We start from the raw sequence: 17072 nt of genomic DNA on the forward strand, positions 1-17072 counted from the left end.
ATACTCAAAATTGCAAATCATGTCTGCTTCAAGGTGTCCAAAAACGGTTCCAATGGACGTGGGCTACATTGCAGGACATCTCCGCCAGAAATACCTTAGCCCACGCTAACGCTTCCTCTAATGTGTGGTGCTGAATTTCTTATACGGGTTTCTTGTCTTATCGCCTGGAAGATTCTATGGAAAGAAGTAGCAGGTGTATATAAAGGCTATAGCTTATACATTTGCATGACGTCTACGGCGAAAGTGGCTAAGCGCGACGACGAATCTCATGATGCGAGCCATAGCGCTGATTACGCAGCTGCACACGAAAGCGCCGGTTATTCTCCGGCGCTCGCTCCTCCATTAAACGATTAAGATGCGCGGCAGCAGCCGCTTGTGTTTGTCCTTGCCTTGGACTACGCCTAGGGCGGCGGGCCCAGGAGTAGGTCCGGGAGTATCGTGGGCAGCCGCGGCAACAGCCACAGCAGGTACAGGTAGACCTAACGGGAGCGGCATTACTTGCTGGTGATGCACCGGTTGCTGATGCTCCTCTGTCTCTTCATCATCATTGGGACTTTCGTAGTCATCCATGGCCGCGTCGTTTGTCTCTATAAGTGAGTTTGTGACGGGTTGCCATGTCCGACGTCTTCTCGAGCCATGGCCGTGGCCATAAGTCTCTGTCGCCTCTCCTCCATAAGGCGATCGCGTTCTTTATGTATATAGTCCCGTTTGTTTGGAAGACCTGCAACGTTGTTTGCGGACAGGGCAGAGCGAACGATATTCATATCGGTAGCTTCCATCCACTCATCTGTCTCGGCTACGTAACATTCAGTATGCGAAATAGTTGAGACGCCGTTAAAACCTCCTATAGCAAAAATCATATCATCAATGATCTCCAGGCCGAAATTGCTGCGCGAGTGATTCATTTCTCTAATAAAATGCCATGTCTGTGATTCTGGATCAAAACGCTCACCAGTGGAAAGACGTGCTGTACCATTAAAACCTCCAATGACATATAATTGACTACGAAATGAGACGCAACTGACACCAGAACGACGATGGTTCATGTTTGCTATGCGTGTCCAAACATTTGTTATCGGATCGTAGTACTCAGCGCTGTCTAGGCACTCTTGTCCATTGAATCCACCAGTTGCATAGATACGACCATTCAATGTGCATGCGCTTGCATCGGAGCGTTGCATGTTCATCGGCGGTATTATAGACCACTGATTGGTATTTGGGTTGTAACGCTCCACAGTATTAAGACGATTGTGGCCATCATACCCTCCAATTGCATATATCATGCCATTAAGCTCCGTCACGCTGACGTAACAACGGCGGCAGTGCATCGGCGCGATTTCGCTCCACTTCTTCTTAACTGCGTCAAAGACACGGCATGTGTTAAAATATTCCACTCCATCATAACCTCCAATCGAATATATTTTAAACCCCAAAACGGCAGTTCCGTGGTAGGCACGTGGTCCGGCAGGGTCTTCTGCATTTATGTTTACCAGCGGTCAGCTCGTGTATCATAAGTTTCAATACATCCTTTTGATGTACCGCCGCTCCAACCGCCTATCGCAAAAATTACTTCGTGTGGTAGCCGGGGCATTGCCAGTGGTGGCGTGGTAAGCTTGGATTGAAAGGGTAGATTGAAAGGCACATATAATTGTTGCTGCTGAAGAAAGGAGAAGCTATTACCATTACCTCATCAGCCTGTGGGTTCAGAAAGTCCAGATCATACATGAATTTGAAGGTGTCTACTATAAGAGGCTTAGCGGCTTCACACTGGATAACGTACGGGTGTTCCTTGACTTCCTCCATGAAGCACTGTAGAAAGTGAATTACAAATTGTTATTTATTTATAAAAAAAAAGCAAAAACCTTTTTAAATTAAATTTAATAATATATAGATTATAGAATTATGGATGATTTAATTTACCATCGAATTTTTTTTTCTGATATTCCGAGCCCAAAATTTTTCATTTATGAGCCCTTTGAATAAATTGTCAGAAACAAACTTTTTCGTTTAGTTTTTAAGTAATTGCGTTAAAGCAGAGAATACTTAATATATATATAGAAAAAAGTATCATTCATGGTTCTCCTAACATCTACTATAAAAGTTAAAGCGTGTTTGTAGATCACAATTAATATGGTTATTTGGAAAAAAAGGACGTCCTACGTTTTGTTAAGGAGGTAAGTTTATTAGTAAGAGTCTGCTATGATAAGAATGAGGGTAAAGATTTACATCCCAATTAAGTCCTCTAAGAGCGAAAGTCAGTTTTTTGTACAGAGACTATGTGATCTCGGCCTGTAATATTTCTCCTTCTCGCTGGGCACCTTGCGGAGGCGCTTCTTCTTTGGGCTGGAAACAAAACTGCGATGAGACTCAACCTTCACCCGCTCCGTCTGAGGCTGGACGAGCAACTCTGACTGCTCAGCTGCCTTGAGGACTTTACCATCGTCAGGGCCTTCGCATTCACAAACAATCCAACCAAGCCGAGTTTTTGGATGGAGGGCAAACCAGGAGACAGATGAATTTGCCCCACACAAAGCAGCTCGTAAAATAATCTCCAATTGGCAAATCAACTGGGTGAGGCTGTTTAAAATGAGGATCCGCTAGCTCTACATTGTACTTGCACAGAAAACCCATCTGTAGAGAACCCTGCGCCTCCTATAGCGGATACAGTCGCCGGAGTCCTTATCTTCCGCAGCTGCAGCTGGTCCGCCAGCCTTGAAGTGACTAGATGCACCTGGGAGCCCAAATCGAGCAGCGCTCGGCAGGGCAGTAGAACTTCGGATCGGTTCCTAACCAGAATTTTGGAAGTGGCTAGCAACACGACATCACCAAAACGATCCTTAGCGACGAGAGAATTGACGGCGGCGGATGCAGAACCAGAAACAGCGTCGCTAGATGTGGAATCCTCGGGAGAGGGGGTGTTGGCTTTGAGCTGGCGAATTGTCACCAAAATGCAGCATACTATGATGTCGGCATCCACACGCACGGAAGCTCGACGCATTGCAATGCCGAGATAGGTGCCCAGATCCAAGGCACTTACGGCATAAATCCAATAGCCTAACATAGCCTAAACGATCCTCAGGCGACAAGCTTAAAAACCTTGGGCAGGAGTTTACCACGTGAGAATGGCCATCACAGATCATGCATGCCGAAGAGTTTGTGATCACAAATGCAGAGTTACCTGGATGAAAGGGTCTACGTCGTCCTACCGAAAAGTTTGGTGCATGTGATGTCGTCGGCAAATCCATGCTCCATGTCCGGCATCTTTGTTCAAGAAAACTGGCGATGGACTCCCACGTTGGAATGTAATCCAAGGAATCCGAGTCAGCTTTCATTTCCTTCCAATTAGACTGCGTGTGGAAGGCTGTTCTGCAACAGCACTTGGATTATGATGCAGCTAGAAATCTGTTTCGTTGTGCCCATGCGACAGGGCTCGCATATGCGAATTAAATTTATCCGAAAGGTCGCGAAGCCTCGTCGCCGATGCGGATTCTACAGCCCTCAGATGCATTCTCATTAACATGAGCTTGAAAATCAAGAAAGGAAAGCTAGCTTCGGGCGGAGCCGAAGTTGATATACCCTTGCAGTTGAGTCGCAGTCCGCTAGGTGGCGCCACGCATCTTAAATTATTAGATATATAGCGGATCGTATATAGTCGGCCGATTCTTATGAAATTTAGTATATTGAATTATTTTGACCAAAGAGTAATCTGTACCAAGTCCCATCTTTCTAACTTAAAAAACACCAAAGTTATGGCATTTCCGATCAATCAGTTATATGGCAGCTATAGGATATAGTCGACCAATCCCGGCCGTTCCGTCTTATATACTACCTGCAAGGAAAAAAAGGATGTGTGCAAAGTTTCAACTCGATAGCTCCAAAACTGAGAGACTAGTTTGCGTAGAAACCGACAGACAGACAGACGGACATGCTCATATTGACTCAGGAGGTGATCCTGATCAAGAATATATATACTTTATAGGGTCGGAGATGTCTCCTTCACTGCGTTGCACACTTTTGTCCAAAATTATAATACCCTCTGCAAGTGTATAATAAGCCTGCGATTACTAAACCTTTTGTTTAGCAACTCCAATGCGACGTCATAATTTTTGTCCGTGAGCTCTAACGAGCGAACAGTCTCCAAGACAGATTCACGAAGGCAGGACCGTAACCGTTGAAGCTTCTCGACCCGACTTATGTATGGGTTTGCGTCCACCATGATCGAGAATAGTGGGAATAATGAGAAAAGTGTCCGAAATTCAAGCCACTCCGCATAACCTCCACTAAAAGTGGGAAGTGGCAACAGTACCGTTGATCAGCGTTGAACTCGCCGGCATCAAATTGGGGCGCCGCATAATCTCCTGGTCCGGGATGAATCGTGCCTCCCTCGCCGCATTGTTGAAGTTGACGCGCAGATCGTTCCTCAGTTCTGAAACATCCAGCTCGGACAGCTTCTTTTGTGCGCTCTTGAAATCCGCGACGATGCCTTCTAATTCGCTAAGCCGCACATTTATTCCACTTTCTCCACTTCTTTCAAGGAGGACAGCAATCCTTGAAGGTCCTCAAAAAAGACAACTGCACTTTGGCAAAGTTCACTTTCTGAAAAAATTTTATTTAAGTTCGTTTATTTATTGTCAGCTCACGACCCACTGTGCAACTTCTATATAACGGGATAATATATGTATGAGTGATTGTAGCACTCTGCAAACAGCGTATGTGTGTATGTCAAAAGATGCTAATATTTCGCGCACAAATCACAAACCGCATAATGTTTTTTAATTTGTTTATTTGTTCATGTTTATATATTTTAAGCCGGGCAGCTCAAATTTTCAACGGAAAATAATTTGTAAAATAAATTGTTTTCGGGAGCTATTAGTTTAGTTCTAAATATTGCCTTTAGAACTAGAGCGGCTCAACGCGGGAGAGCGGCTCAACGCGGGAGAGCGGCTCAACGTTTGATGCTGCGGAGCGACCGAGAGATCCCGCGAGAAAGCGAGACAAACGCCAGCGCATGACGACAGATCCGGGTGGCCGATCGAATGCACGAGAGCGGGCGACGCGAATAGAGACATAGATAGAAAAGAAAAGAAAGAAAGAAAAGATAAATAAATTCAATAAATTATTGCCGGCCAATACTTTCCGGCGGCTGCTTCACCCGACAAACCACTTGTATTTTTTTTGTCGCTACTCCAAAAAGCTTACTCCTTCTAAAGCGTAAAGCTTACTTCTTCTAGAACGGAAAGCTTACTTCTAGAGCGGATTGCAACGTTGGAGTACGGTGAGGAACAGGCCCGGCTCCTTGATGGATGCGCGAATCCATACCCTCATTCGGGAACTGCAGGAGACGTCACAACGAATTTGTCACCTTCGTAGACCGTCCCAAGTTATTTCTGATCCTACTACTTCCGATCGCTAATTATGACAACCCACAACCTTGAAGCTGCCCTGGTTACAACCCACGACTTTACAGACAGGTGTAAGGCCTGGTTCCCTGGCCAGAATCTCGAGGCATTTAATTGCCAGGGCGGCTTCCTTCCATCTCCACTTTTCTCTGGGGATCTTCCGCCCATATTCACTTCTCTCTGGGGATTCTGCTTTTGGGGTTGCCTCGGTCGAACACTTCGATTAGGATGCAGCTTTTCGCGATTTCCGCGAATGATCTTTTTGGCTGTAAGCGCTCAGTTCTTGGAACTGTTGTCTTCGACGTCGTGCTATATGAATGTTTAAAGTTCGCTTCTCGCCCAATCTATCGTTTTCAGCCACTCCCTAGAACTTTTGGTGGTCTCAGCCCACTCCTGGCTATGGAGTATTTGGTCGGCGGTTTTCTTTTCCGCATAGGTGGGTTTTCTCTGGCCGCAGTCGCTAAGTAGCATCGTGGCACTTGGGCCGGGAGATTTCACCGTAATAAGAGTTTTGGATGGCTTGCTTCCAGTAAGTCTTCTTAAACCAGGGGGTCGACATGTAGTCGAATAGTTGAGTTCGGTAACCTGGAACTTCGGTAACTTTCGTGATACTTTCTGTGGTATATATGTGAAAAGCCGAACGTCCCAGGCACCCGCGGATCATGGGTGCAGAGACCTAATCGATAGATTCATTTTAACCCATTAACATCAGGCGGAGTAGATCAATTAAGCCTAGCAGAAGATCAAATCATCTTACCCAAAAAAAACCGGAATTGCATTGCTGGCCGGCTATCACAAGACCTATCACGAAAACTCTCATCACATGCTCCATAAGATAACTATAATATTTACTCATATGGAATAATTTCTAACTTGTTATCAAAGCTTTTTGAGAAACTTCTACTGCTCCGTATCACGCCTCATATGACTTCGAATAATATAATCCCTGAACATCAATTTGGCTTCAGAGAAAAGCATAGCACCATAGAGCAGGTGAACCGTATCATATTTCTAGACATATCCATCACCTAGACATATCTGCTATATTTCTGGACATATCCCAGGCATTTGACCGAGTCTGGCTGCAAGGACTTATGTATAAAATAAAACTTTTGCTCCCACAAAACTGTCACATCCCAGGCATTTGACCGAGTCCAAAGGTTCGGCTCGAATGATGCTTCGTGGAATTTTTCTAGTGATCGCAAAGTCAATTAGGTCTGGCTTCTTCCCTGGGTCCGCTGGCCAGTATGTAGGCTTTCCCCGGTGATAGAAAGTTTAGTTTATTTCCTGGCTGTATCAAAGCGTTGTATTATTGTCTACCCTTTGGGTTTCTTAGGCGAGAGCCCCAGTGTGGTTGTTTGGCATTGTAGTCGCCGCCTGCTATAAAGCGATCGCCTAGTGTATCTAAGAATTGCATAAACTCCATATCAGATATGCAGAAACGTGGTGGGGCAGTATATTGCAGCTAGGTTTAGATGACCTCCCACGGTCTGAATTCGTATTGAAGATGACTTCAAGGAATTTGTAGCAACTCGTTGGAGGGAATGGTGTTTTATGTGCTGCTTTATGAGGATTCCAGTTCTTCCATGAGCCTTCCCATCTGGATGATTTTTTAGCTCTTTATAACTGGGTATCCCCTGTAATTGGCATTATGATTTCCACCGCAGTTGCCATATTTCTTAGAGTTATGGTCGGTTTTATTTATGGTACAGAAGGCAGTGTTATGGAGGCCGCCACAAGCCACACAGACTGCACGCAAGGTGCAGTACGACTTTGAGTGTCCATATTCTTGGCAGTTTGAACACTGTAGAGGTTGGTTGCGCTTATGAGGTTCCTCTACCGTGATTCTTCTATGCAGAAGATAATGTAGTTTGCATATGGGATGAATCATATTTTTATACCCTTGCAGAGGGTATTATAATTTTGGTCAAAAGTGTGCAACGCAGTGAAGGAGACATCTCCGACCCTATAAAGTATATATATTCTTGATCAGGATCACCTCCTGAGTCGATATGAGCAGTCCGTCTGTCCGTCGGTCCGTCTGTCTGTCGGTTTCTACGCAAACTAGTCTCTCAGTTTTAGAGCTATCGAGTTGAAACTTTGCACACATCCTTCTTTTGCAGGTAGTACATAAGTCGGACGGCCGGATCGGTCGACTATATCCTATAGCTGCCATATAACTGATTGATCGGAAATGCCATAACTTCTTTGTTTTTTAAGATAGAAAGTTGGGACTTTCCACACATGTTATATTTGACCAACATATCTTATGTACAAAATTTCATAAGGATCGGCCGACTATATCCTATAGCTGTCATACAACGATCGGAATTAGCATAACTTTGGTGTTTTTTAAGTTAGAAAGATGGGACTTGGTACAGATTCTATTTTGGACAAAATAATCTGATTTGCCCAAATTTCATAAGGATCGGCCGACTATATACGATCTTCTATATATCTAATAATATAAGATGCTTGGCGCCACCTAGCGGACTGCGACTGAACTGCAAGGGTATATCAACTTCGGCTCCGCCCGAAGTTAGCTTTCCTTTCTTGTTAGGAGTTGTTTCGTTTCAGGTTGCAGCTCAACTTTGAACATAGGCTGGGGGACTTTTTGTCTGTTGATGATATTAATGGCTCCCTTAACTTTAAAACCTGCGCTTGAAAGGGCTTCGATGATTTCTTTTATTGGTACCGACGGTTCAATACCCTTTATGACCACTTGAAGGCCCTTGCTGCTCTTCAATTCATATCCATATCGCTGCAGTTTTGATCACGGGGTGAGAGCTTACTTTTGTTCATGTTGTTGTTGTATGTTGCAGCGAGAATACTGTTCTGCTATATTTTTGGACATATCCCAGGCATTTGACCGAGTCTGGCTGCAAGGACTTATGTATAAAATAAAACTATTACTTCCACAAAACTGTCATAAGCTGCTCAAAACATACCTGCTTAATCGAGTGTTCACTGTAAAACAAAAAAAAACTTCACAACAGAAGAGTTCGAAATTAAGGCGGGCGTACCCCAAGGAAGCGTCATCGGCCTCGAAATCCTGTTCACAGGCAAATACCCACAGACGCTCTGCGATCTCATGAACGCAAAATTGCAGTCCCTAGCCGAATGGACAAGCAGAAATGTTAGGCGAATGAATTCACCCCACATGGACTACTACCGCAGCTGCAGGGACAAAAAAGAGGAAGAAACTGTCGAGCATATTATATGCCATTTCCCAGCCTTGCAGTCGCTCAGACTTCAGCACCTGGTGACAAGTTCCTCAATAACATCTCAATGATGTCAGAAATAGTTCCAACAGGATAGAAAGATTCACCAAAGCCTCAGGGTGGGGTGCTAGACCATAAGCCCTTAGTCTGCGAATAAGGGAAATTTTAGATCCGATGCACGGTAACAGAAGGGACCGAATACGGTCTAAGTGTGGCGGTTGCCTCCACAAGAGGTGACCGTCGACCAACATCACGGGGTTATGGCATCCAAAACAAATGTGGGTCAGCACATTTGGCATGCGAGACACTTTCGAACAGCCAACAATAGATGCTTCGTTAAAGAAATCGGCTAATTGCACGATATCATTTTATTATATCATATATCATATATCATATATCATATTATATCATTTTAATTTTCCTTTCCTACAAAAACAATTTGGTTATTAAAACAAATTAGCTTTCAACCACTATACCAAAAACCGTAGCCATTAATTTCATTTGTAATATTTATTCTTTCCTTTTATTTTATTATTATTATTATTATTTTTATTTGCTATTATTTTTGCTATTATTTTTTTTATTATTATTGGCTATATTTTTTTCCTTTTTTGTTTTTATATTCTTTTTAGACTATTTGTATTTATAGGATATTTGTATTCAAAAGTGTGCAACCTAGTAAAGAAGTTATCTTTCTTTTCTTGTTTATTACATTATTTCTATCAGTTCAGCAATTCAAAATAAAAAAACATTGTCGAAATTTCAAAATTATCAAAAAAACTAATTTGTTCACATAGGTCGATATTGGGTTTTGCTCTGCAATAAGCACCCTGCAGTACCAGTGTTGAAAAGTTATTTGGGGAACTCTCTATTACCTGCTCACTACGCATGAAGAATTCCCTAGTTGTTGTATATGAAATTCATTAATCAATTTTTAATGTGATGTCCTATGGAACGGTGACCTGGGGAATTTTTCTCCCTAACTGGGTAAGGAGTTTCCCCAAGATTCTTGAAAAAAAATCATAGGGAAGGTATTGGGTAGTCTTTGAAAACAATTTTTCAAAGAATTCTTTGGTAATTATTGCAAAAAAGTCCCTAACAAGGAATTTTTAAAAACAAAAAATCGTTGACGATATTTGAAACTACCAATATTTTTACGTATTAATTTATTTCCACAAATTGTAACCTAAGTTAACATGATAAGTAACATTACAAATACAATATCACAAACGACATCGTATGAATTACTTGCTCTCGATTGGATTTGAATCTTGGTGCTTTTGGACCAACATGGAGCCTCTAAGCTTTCAATAATAATATACCCATACAAATTTATATGTATAAAAAAATCTCAATTAATATCAAAACCCCATTAAAAATAAATAGAATAAATATAAAATTTTATATTGAGACTACGATATTAAAAAACAAGATAGGAAAGCTAACTTCGGGCGGAGCCGAATTTCATATACCCTTGCAGTTAAGGTTGTGCCATTTCCGATCGTTCAGGTTTATGGCGGCTATAGGATATAGTCGGCCGATCCCTATGAAATTTTGTATCATGTGTGAAAGTCCCAACTCTCTAACTTAAAAAACATCATAGTTATGGCATTTCCGATCAATTAGTTACATGGCAGCTATAGGATATAGTCGACCGATCCCGGCCGTTCCGACTTATATACTACCTGCAAGGAAAAGAAGGATGCGTGCAAAGTTTCAACTCGATAGTTTTAAATCTGAGAGAATATTTTGCATAGAAACAAACAGACGGATAGACAGACGGACATGCTCATATCGACTCAGGAGGTGATCCTGATCAAGAATATATATACTTTACAGGGTCGGAGATGTCTCCTTCACTGCGTTGCACACTTTTGACCAAAATTATAATACCCTCTGCAAGGATATAAAAATATAAGTAAACCAAAAAAAAACACTAACGGCCCGAAAAGTAACAGGCAGAAATCTTAAGCATTGAACCATGGAGTCAAAGTTTTACGCGTAAAATATTTAGAATCACAAGAAATTCACAAGTTTTTCAGTGGAGGAAAGGGTTGTTTGCAATATAATAAAACAAAACATACGAAAAATATTGTGCCTCTCCGCTCACTTATTTGCAGAAAGAATTTTTTTCAGGGACCGTAACCATAATGAGTTTTATTTTAAAAATCACAAAATAATTATATTTTCTGAGCTAAAAAATAATAATCAAAAATAATCATTATTTTTATTTTATTTTTGCTCAAAAATATCAATCAATTCATGATTCCAGGCTAATTATTAAACTTTTTGGAGTGCAATTGAGTGCATATCTCCATAGACCATGTATGTACATATGTAGGTCCAATTAACACTATGATTTTTCCGCCATCACTCCTCCAAACCATTAAAAATTAGAAAAAACGGAAAATCAAGAACAATTTTTTTTTCCATCGACTGTTTTTAGAGATTATGCCTCGCAAGAGCCTCGGCTTTATTAATGGTTTGATAGCCAAATGGTACGGTATGCCTTCCCGCTCTTCTTATTCCTACTCCCATGTCATGAAGTTCATCCATCGTTGTCGCTGACAACATCAACAACAAGCAGTGGCACAATTTCTGCATCCTAAGCAAAACCAACAGCAACAACTGCAGCAACGGTCAATATCGCGTATCAATGATTACAGCAACTGCAAAGAATACGGAGAAGGCAAGAGCATTAAAACCACCACCAGTAATTAAAGCAGACTAAGATAACAAAATTTTAAAATCTCTATATGTTTCTCAGTGGGTCAGTGGCCCCCACTTCCTTGTCAAGCCAGAACCTGTTTGTGCAAGTACTTTTCGTACTGGAATCGCTTATACAGAGCTGAAAAATAATATCAAAACAAAAGTGAGAGTGTATTGGTGAGCAAATCACTGCACTGAACGTGTCTAAAAGAGAGCTCTAAATAAAATTATTTAGATTAAAAAAATATTTATTTAAAACAAATTCCATTTGTTATTTTTTACTTAAATAAATAGAACTACAAAATATACGTGTAAATAATACCTACTAAAAAGCACAGTAACAAAAATATGGTGCCACATTAGTGGAAAAGGCTTATGTCACGAGTGAATCTAAATTTATTTTTTTTTGGGTATTCATTAAATTCTTAAAAACTTATCTACATTATTATCAGTCATAGAGACATGTAGCATAGGGCAAAGACTAAGTTAGCATAGGGCGGAGCGGGAGCGAAATAAAAACTCAGTTGCTCAGTATTTTTTAAACAGCCACCTTTTTGTTTTTAAAATTGTTGAGATAAACTAATTTTATTAACAGAGACTATTACATTAATTGAAAAATATTTTTAAAGAAATTTTCAAACTGTGACAGACTTTGATGCGCCGACTGTGATTGACTTTGTCTTAGAATTTTGGTCTTTGCGAGTTTTATTTTTACGAGTTTGTAAATTGAATTAGCTAAGCTTAAATTAACACGTCCGAGATGTCTGTTGAGAATATATTTCCTATTTGTGTTAATCTTAGAGACTGTAGAGCCGGGCGTTGACTAAGGAGGATGTTCTACCGTTTTCTTCGGAATCATGGTCTCTGTAACTGCGGCAGTAGACGTTTTGGGGGGAATTCATTCGCCTAGCATATGCTTCCACTAGCCAGTGCCCCGTAATGCCTTTGGAAGCCGTGCTTATGCGGGTCCCATCCATCCTTAATAACTGGGATGTTCTTTTCTTTGAGATAATTGGCCAAAGTTTGTGGGCCAATGTGCAATTTTGGACGGAGTCTCAGCGGTGCTGATTCTTTCTATTGAGAGCTTCTTTGAGTTCTTTGAGTATGGGTATACCAGTACCCTCCGTTTCAAATTGGAGCGGCGTTATTATTTGCTTGAGACAGTTTCTGGAGATTGAGCCGATCGATTTAATAGCTGCTAGGCTGTCAGTACTTTGAAGTCAAATCGTGCTAGGATATCTTCTGTTTCTGGATATAATTCAAGGAAGTGGGATTCTATAAACAAAGCTAGGGTTTCCTCGCTTGTAATGGTGCACGGGCCTTTTTTTCTTGAAATAGCCTAGGATTGTGGGGTGACCGTTTGTCCCGCGTTTTCTAGATCTGAGCAGATGGAGTCGCATCTTATTAGGAGTCCCGATGTCGCAATTTTCGCTATCATAAGAGAACTTTTCCAATATTGAGTCTGGTGGTTCCTGTCATTCGTAAGCCATGTATGACGACAGTATGCGAATTGAAGTCGGCTGAGCTCTTTGTGAAGTAAAAACATGCATAGGTAGACTTAGGGCTTCTGGTTAAATTTTTTCTACTTACCATAGTTTAAAACTTACCTTATTTTCAATTATTAGATGAATTAACATTAACATGAATTGTTTAGAGCGTTTTCGGTAGCTTTAATTTTGTGTTTTAAATATTGCCTTTAATAAAAACAAGAACAGTTCGATTTATAGATATTGATACAATTTATTTAATTGTTTTGGCGTTTTTAATGTTATGTTATATTCAAATGTTATATTTACATATGTGACTGAGTAGGGTTGACGACCAATTTAGAATAATGACGCGGGAGAGCGGCTCAACGCTTGATGCTGCGGAGCGACCGAGAGATCCCGAGAGAAAGCCAGGCAAACGCTAGCGCATGACGGCAGATGCAGGTGGCCGATCGAATGCACGAGAGCGGGCGACGCGAATAGAGACAAAGATAAAGAAAAGATAAATAAATTCAATAAATTATTGCCGGCCAATACTTTCCGTCGGCTGCTTGTCATTCTGTTTGTTACTAAATTATGAAGCTGGAGTTATCGAAAGACGCGTTGCTGGCGACTCTTGTCGGAAGTACCTTGTCGGAAGGGGTATGCTGTAAACGATTTTTTCTGGTGCGATTCTACTTGTTCTCCATTTTTCCTTGAATCTTAAGATGAGTGGCCAACTGTGTTCCCGTCTGACAGATCGACTAGTGCCTTTACTTTGCCGACTTTACCATATGAGCCTCAGCTTCAATATGAACCAATCGAGTTTCGCCCAAACGAAATCGCCAATATCATCAAGAACCAACTAAATCCGAAAAAATCACCAGGCTGCGACCTCATAACTCCCAAAATGATCATTGAGCTTCCATATTGCGCCGTCTGCACTATCACCCAGCTCTTCAATGCCATCGCAAAACTTGGCCACTTTCCAGCGAGATGGAAAAAGTCAATTATAATAATGATAGCAAAGCCGGGAAAAGACCACACAATTCCCACGTCGTATAGACCTATAAGCCTACTTTCATGCTTATCTAAACTCTTTGAGAAATGCATTCTGACTCGAATAAACACATACCTAAGGATCCAGGAAGGAATCCCGTCACATCAGTTTGGGTTTCCCGTCACATCAATTGAGCAGGTCAACCGGATAACAGCAGAAATTCGGAATGCATTCGAAAAACGCGAGTACTGTACCGCAATATTTCTAGATGTCTCTCAAGCATTTGATAGAGTCTGGCTAGAAGGTCTAATGTACAAAATCAAGACAATGCTCCCTTGTAATACCCACAAGCTTTTAGAGTCTTACCTCTACGACAGAAAATTTGCTGTGAGGTGCAACACTGATATATCTGACGAATTCACTGTTGGAGCTGGAGTTCCTCAAGGAAGCGTACTCGGACCAACATTATATGTTCTCTACACAGCAGACATCCCGACAAGCACACGATTAACAACATCAGCACAACAAGAATAGCTGATGATACAGCTATTCTTAGCCGCTCAAAATGCCCGATGCAAGCAACTGCGCAGCTAGCTCTTCATCTGGTGGATGTTGAAAAATGGCTATCAGACTGGCGAATTAAAGTAAACGAACAAAAATGCAAGCACGTTACGTTCACCTTGAATAGGCAAAACTGCCCGCCCCTTACGCTAAACAACACCCTACTCCCGCAAGCAAACGAGGTAACATATCTAGGAGTACACCTCGATAGAAGACTCACATGGCGTCGGCACATAGAAGCTAAAAGAACCCACCTAAAGCTAAAAGCCAGCAGCCTTCATTGGCTTATCAACGCTCGGTCTCCCCTTTGCCTTGAATATAAAGTCCTGCTGTATAACTCGGTACTTAAACCTATATGGATGTACGGCTCCCAGTTATGGGGGAATGCCAGCAATAGCAATATTGACATAGTCCAGCGAGCTCAGTCGAAGATCTTGAGAACAATCACCGGGGCACCTTGGTACGTTCGCAACGAAAACATACATCGCGACTTAAACATTCTTCCAATCAAAGATGTGATCGCAGAACAGAAGGAAAAGTACTTTAGCAAGCTATTGTCGCACCCTAACCACCTGGCGAGAGGTCTAACAAGGTTGAGTAACCAATCACGACTTCGTCGGAATGACCTACCCACCCAGCGACCGTCTTGAGGAACGTGCAACCAGAATGCAGTCTTAGTCTACTGTTAGTTAAATGTTAATGTTAAGATTTGAAAACTTATTGTTAGTCTCAAAATTAAGAGAAGATCCAATAAATAAAAGCAAAGTTTATATAAAAGAGTCTGCGTTCGTTCCAACAACGCTAATTCGTCATGAGAACTGCAGTGTGAATTCGCTTACGAGCACACCATCAATTATACTTCCTAGAAGCTTGTGATAATTGTCGATCAAAATCACTGGACCTCGCTCCATTTTGATTCGATCCAAATATTGGCAATTAGGAGGAAGGAAAAACGGCGAAGCCTCGGTTGATCTCCTGGACCAAAAAGTCGACGACCGGATTTTGGGATTAAGCGGATTTTCTTTCAGATGTTCTTACGCTGGCTTATTTTCTAACTGGTGTTCTCTCAATCTCTCATTTTATTGAGCCTGGTGTCCCAACCAGGCAGCAGTTTTTATGGGGCCGATGAAAGAAGGAGTATCTAAGCTTCTGTAAATGGCTCTTCAGCCCTGCTTCAACCACATGGTTCAAGAGGCAAGAGTTATAGACCTGGATTTTGGTTGAGATGAAGTTCGAGTGATTCAGAACTGTGTCATCTGGCATCACGAAGCGTGTAGTATCTAAGCGGAGCCTTTTAAGGATGAAGCCTGCCTCCAACTGGTGGGAGAATGTCGGGAGTGTAAAATAAACACAGTTGTCAGGTCAAGCAGCCGATGGAAAATCTGGCCTGCAATAATTTATTGCATTTTTCATTTGGGCGCCGTTATTATGTCGCCCCGGTTTCAACCCCTCAGACCTACCCATATGTATCGCCCCAATCATTGTATCAAATCTGATTAAATAAATTACGCCTAAATTTAAATATATCAGAATTTGTATTTTACTAAAAACTAGAATTATGACCATTAATTGCAGATACCCGAAAACGCTCGATAACTTAACATTTGGCGGCCCTGACTTGATTGTGCTAGGGAAAAAAATTAGTTTAATTATTTTCCATTAAAAATTTGAGCTTCGCGGGTCAAAATATCATTTGAAATAAATCCCGTTAAACTTTGTTTAGTTACTGAGCGTTTTAGGTAGCTTTATTTTTTCTGTTCTAAATATTGCCTTTAATAAAAACAACCACAGTTCGATTTAAATATGATGATACAATTTATTTAATTGTTTTGGCAATTTTAGGAGTAGGGTTGACGACCGAATTAGAATGATGACGCGGTAGCGCGGCTCAACGCTTATGCTGCGGAGCGACCGAGAGATCCCGCGAGAGAGCGAGACAAACGCTAGCGCATGACGGCAGATGCAAGTGGCCGATCGAATGCACGAGAGCGGGCGACGAGATAGAGCGGGCGACGAGAATAGAGCGGGAGACGCGAACATAAATATAAAGAAAGTGACGTCACGAGTTCAATAAATTATTGCCGGCCAAAGTTCTTTCCGGCGGCTGCTTGTCCCGACATACTCCCTCTGTTGGATGATGGGCTTTCAACAGCATCATGTAGGGGCAGCAGGCACAATTTGTTGACTGCCCGCCTCGTAGCTCCGGACTCCGTCCTCAGCAGCGCCACCCGACACACTCCGTCATCTCCGACAACCATTTTCGTCACCCTCGCCACTTCATTGGAGGGGCCACTTCATTGGAGGAAAGTTTTCGTCCTTCACCAGCACGATGTCATTTACTGCTATGCCTTGACCAGGGAAGCGCCATTTGGATCGTTTGCTGCAACAGGGTTAAATACTCTTCCTTCCATCTGGACCAGAAACACTGCTGAAGAAGGACGACGCGTTGCAAAGCATCTAGCCGATTTATGTTGAGTTTTGCCAGATCTGGCTCACTGAAACTAGAAGGAGGCCCTCCGTGCAAAAAATGATTAGGAGTCAGGACATCCAGATCAGCAGGATTTTCAGAGAGAGGGACTAACGGCCTCGAATTAATCGCAGCAATATTGTACACCAGCGTCTACAAATCGTCGGCCCTTAGTACAGCCGAGCCCACGACCCTATAAAAATGATACTTGGCGGTCTAAACAGCAGCAGCTCGTCACTAAGAAATAGT

General features: G+C 42.0%; 1 protein-coding gene across 1 annotated transcript in view; it reads right to left on the reverse strand.

Moving 5' to 3' along the window:
• Positions 1-321: 321 nt before the first annotated feature.
• LOC6498871 (kelch-like protein 10) overlaps positions 322-17072 on the reverse strand; it is a 110559-nt gene continuing 93808 nt past the window's right edge. Inside the window, 4 exon segments of the mRNA XM_014904644.3 lie at positions 322-597; positions 600-1489; positions 1492-1612; positions 1687-1809. Coding sequence (XP_014760130.2) covers positions 343-597; positions 600-1489; positions 1492-1612; positions 1687-1809 — 1389 coding nt within the window. The 3' untranslated portion in view covers positions 322-342.

This window comes from Drosophila ananassae, chromosome 3R (assembly GCF_017639315.1).
Source record: "Drosophila ananassae strain 14024-0371.13 chromosome 3R, ASM1763931v2, whole genome shotgun sequence".
NCBI classification, from domain to species: Eukaryota; Metazoa; Arthropoda; class Insecta; order Diptera; family Drosophilidae; genus Drosophila; species Drosophila ananassae.